Source organism: Micrasema longulum, unplaced genomic scaffold, assembly GCF_059751315.1.
Source record: "Micrasema longulum isolate JH-2025_06_02 unplaced genomic scaffold, ASM5975131v1 h1tg001028l, whole genome shotgun sequence".
In the NCBI taxonomy this organism is placed as follows: Eukaryota; Metazoa; Arthropoda; class Insecta; order Trichoptera; family Brachycentridae; genus Micrasema; species Micrasema longulum.
In genome coordinates, this window is record NW_028278216.1 from 352,107 (window position 1) to 357,026 (window position 4,920).

The 4,920-nt window shown below is 32.2% G+C and overlaps 1 protein-coding gene across 1 annotated transcript; it reads right to left on the reverse strand.

The window, feature by feature from the left end:
• Positions 1–3,522: 3,522 nt before the first annotated feature.
• LOC148277475 (uncharacterized) lies at positions 3,523–3,891 on the reverse strand. The gene has a single exon (XM_088232845.1). It carries the CDS (start codon positions 3,889–3,891, stop codon positions 3,523–3,525), a length of 369 nt encoding a protein of 122 aa, XP_088088971.1.
• Between the last annotated feature and the right edge of the window lie 1,029 nt (positions 3,892–4,920).

The window sequence follows — 4,920 nt, forward strand, 5'->3', positions numbered from 1 at the left end:
TGTGTATTTTGTATTCTTGCGAACTTGAAAGCTTTTTGCACGCTAATTTATAAAAATATATTATATGAGTTTGCCTGTGAGTTAAATTTAATTTAATTACAAAAATAAGTTTGAAAATTACAAATGACAAAAAATGCCTTAATAAATTACAGGTAGGGTTGCATTGTTCTGGCGTATTATAAAGTGGTGTGATGGGGAGCTTTTTGGCGCCTATTACTTAAATGGTTATTGAATGGGCAAAATTGCATTGCTCTATCCTACCTTTGGAAATGCGTGAATATTTTAAATTTTTTTCACAAACTTGTTTTTTTTATTTGAAAATGTATTTATAACCCTTACGTATAACTACATTCATTATACAAAATATATATGTATTTATTTTTATTTATACTCTATTGTTGATAGTGATATTTTTAACATCTTTTGAAAAGTTGGTCTGAGTCTTCTATTTAGTTTATTGTATAATTTCAGTCCTTAATTTATTAGTCTCGATTATCCTTGTCTCGTTTTGAAATGTTGTATGTGATATTGTTCTAATATTTTTGTATTATTTCCATGGTTATAACATTTTTTTGAGTTTTAGATCTTTGTCTACAGTGAGTGGCTTACTTATGAATAAATTTTAAATATTCTAGTTGAAAAAGTTCATTAAGAATTTGATGTTTAAATTTCTTAAAGAGTTTTTTAGTTGGTATTAGATACGGGAGGTATAAACTAGCATCAGTATTTTATTTTGCTATCGTTGGAGTCTGTTTATGTCATTTTGGTTTCCTGTTCCCCATAGTTGTTGCATTCAATATGTTTGGTATTTTGTGTGCCTTACCAGGTTTCTGTTTCTTAAAGACTTTTTTAAATTATTGACCATTAGTATAGAGAAATTAAAAGCTGCTGATTCTAAAATCAATGTATTTAACAAAAGTGGTTGTATGTAAGTATGCTTACACTTAAAACACTTTATTGCTCTTTAGTTCGCCCTATTCTTGAATATGCATCTGTAATCTGGTCCCCTCATTATGCTGTTCATATCAAGCGCCTTGAATCAGTTCAACATCGTTTTATAAGAAAAATTGCATGGAAGATGGGATTGGAAAGAGGAGACTATTCATATTCTGATATGGAGAGGTTTTTAAGCATATCAAGTCTTGAAAAACGCAGATGCATTGCAGATATAATCTGCATGTATAAAATTATGAACTGTCTCATTGATGCCCCTGAAATTTTGCAAAAGATTCTTTTTAACGTTCCCACCCGTAGACTAAGAAATAATGAAATGCTTTTCCTCGGTCACTACAGGACCAATTATGGTGCACAGTCGCCTTTGCCCAGAATGATCAGGCGGGTGAACGATCATCAAGATCTTGATTATTATGGTGTAAGGATGTCTTTCTTTACAAATCAGCTAAAGAATCTGTATAGTTAGCCTATGCTTTTTACTTAATCTAAAAAATCTATCATCTGTCTTTGCTGCTTATTTCTGTTCCTTATATTTTTTTATTCCTTTGTAAAAATTTCTTTTAATTGTAATGTTTATAATGGACTTTGTCCGTAAATAAATAAATAAATAAATAAATAAATTTCTGGTCAAATACACCGCGAGCTTTCCAAGCTTTAAATGCGCTAAATGACACCTATGTTTTAAAGGAAAAACATTTCCTTTTAGCTCCAACAATGCTTTTTTAAATTTTTTCTTGTTTAAACTGTAATTTCTGTTCTCTCATATTTAAGAAAAAAATATTTTTTTTTGACATATTAGTATTTTATACGGGTAATAATATTTCAATTTGTTTTTTTTAAGTAGGATTGTTGGATGCTATAGTATTAGACATGCTATAATAATTGAAAACTCTAAACACAACTGTCAAAAATAAGTAAAGTATGTGTTAGAATTTGTCTTCACCTCTTTTTCTTTTTCTTTTTTTCCACATCTCGCTCCTAAATAGAGCATGTGGACATCACCAGTTGTCTCCAGGAGACCCTATCTACAGCCAGCATTTTTGTCTCTTCCCACGTCAATCCAGTGCCCCTTAATTCCGCCGAACAAAGTCTAAAGATCGTCATTGACGGCCTTTTAGAACGGCGTAAGCCCACAGGTTTAAAAGAAGAGGCAACTTGGGTTCAGGTTCTCCTAAGGCATGCGCAGCACGTGTCAAAGCCAGGTCCACCGCCGCATCCTTAAGACACTCGTTATAGGAGGTTATCTTTTCACCTCTTTTTAGCGTGTTCTTTCTTTAAATAAACGCATTACATTTACTTATTTTTGACAATGGCATTTAGAGTGCCCAATTATTTTGGGTTGTCCAATTACTAAAGGTCACTAATACTATACTACCTACCCAACATCACATTAATTATGATGATTATAAATCAAAAAATCATAAATATCAACTGGTTTTAAAATCGATACAAAGATAACAAAATACAATTATAAAACTTGTATACAACTTACCCTACTTGACTTCTATGACTGAACTGAACGAAAAATCAAGACAAATTGGCATAAGATACTTAAAAAAAAGTTAAGTCGATGAAAATTGCAAACTAAATAGTATTGAGAAACACATAAGTCGACGATGAAACAATTCCCAAAAATGCTGAGATACGCATGCATAATACCACACAGCAAAAACACAACCACATTTAAAAAGCAAGGACTAATGCAGGACAGTCAAAATACTATACAATGGACTTAAATACTACAGCGACCTATCTAACGGCTTAAAAAAAAAAACTGACGACAAATTAAAAATGAAAATAAAAAATCACGTGATGACTACACTTCTTCTTCCAAGTGAGTCCCTCAATGCTGAGGATTGTGACCACCATGAACACTTCTAATTAGTCTGTTCCATTCCAATCTGTCTTCAGCCCGAACTGACACTTATCCTACCTTCGATTCGGACAGACATTATTGCCTTTTCTAGATTGTCTGTCACGCGTCTAGCAATATGTCCAAAGAAAGACGAGTTGAAATATAAAGTTCTTCCAGTATTTTTATTTATTTATTTACTTAAGTTAGTTAATATTACATTGTATATTAACTAATATATTTACAATTATAACAAATACTTATTAAATATTTCTTACATAACTACATTATAACAATAAACATAACATTTTTTTTTTAAATCCGTAAGTTTTCTTTCATTCTTCATACTTTCAGGCATCTCATCATACAGTTTTAACCCTTTATACATTAAGCTATTTTGTGATTTTGTTTATTTCTTAAGTGGTAGTCTTATCCTATTTCTATTTCTTGTCCTATATTTATGTACATTTCTATTTAATATAATTTCACTTATAAAATACTTTGGCATGAGATTATTAAACACTTAGTATTGATGCTTTCATTCTTCTGGCTGTCTAAGGCACACGTAGTAGCCTTCTCCAACACCACATCTCGAATGCGTCGATCCTTTTCTTTTCGTAGACACGTATTGTCCATGTTTCAGCCCCATATAGAAAAACGGAAAATACCAGAGCTTATATCAACCGCTTTTTAGTGTTTATTGATATACCTTGATCTCACCAAATCTTCTTCAAACGGTTTGTTGCTTCTTTGGCTAATTGAACTCTGCTACCAATCTTAGGTCTGCAACTGCCGTTGTTGGAAATAAACGAGCCGAGGTACACAAAGTCATCGATCGGTTCAAGGTCTTGCATCTGCCTTGTCCTTAGGAGACTGCCAGCTCTACTCGTATCTACAATCATGAGCTTTGTCTTATGTTTATTTCTATTCTGACCCAAAGCCTCACTTTCCAACTCTATCCGTCTGAAGGCTTTTGCCAGCTTGGTTCTATCTTTGGCAATCGTGGCGTCTGCATATCTCAGATTTAATATTTGTTGACCTCCTACTTTGACACCACCATTCCACCCATCCAGCGCTCTTCTCATAATGAATTCACCGTAAAGGTTAAATAGGTTTGGCGATGACTACACTAACAAGGCGAGATATAACATTAATTATATGTGTTAATGTAATCTTTACGGGTTCGAAAAATTATAAATTAATGAAAAAAATAATATATTCACCATATTTCTTCGTATTTTCTTCATGTAAAATCACTTAATTAAAACTGATACGCTGATAAAGCTTTAAAAATATTTAGTTTTTTTACGTCTTATAAAAAAAACAGTTGTTCATGAAACCGTGAGGTATAATTATTTCATTCAAGTGTTTGCAAGAAATAAATGCATAGTTAAATTGGCAATTTTATTATTTAAATACGAAATGATGGCCCTATTAATCGATTCGATAAAATTAGTGAATTGTTTTGCATACATTGAGTAATACAAATGACGTCAATTAATACATTTGTCTCTGGGGCCGAGATAACGTGTCACATTCAGATAACATTCAGACTAAACAATGCAGACCCGTCTAATTAAGCCATTGCATCCATGCACTGAAGGTATTCATGAATGTTGTAATGCATAATTCGGAAGCGCATTATTATTGGATGCAACATATTAAGCTGAGCATAGGGCGAGACAAACTGTAAAGGGATATTAAAAACTCCAAGTAGTTTGGTCTACAAATGTAATATTTATACGACTTAAACTATTGAAGTATAGCTGACTAGCTGTATAGCAAATTCAGCAAATATTGTTTTGTTTTTCTCTCAACAATGATGATTATAAAAGCGACAAATCACGATACACGCCACGTACGAACATCAGTGTTATCAGAATATTTTTATTTATTTATTTAAACATTTCATATACATGTGCAGTTTATATACATATGCATAGGGGCCAGCATATTTACTTATAGCAATAGCTTCCTACCTACTCAAACCATTCAATTTGAGAAAATCATTCCATATTCCCTTCTCAATAATGTTTTCCCTCTCTGTTGCAATAAATTTATAAAATGAACAACTCCTTAGGGAGGAAATCCAGCCAGTCTGCAAGCATTTGGAC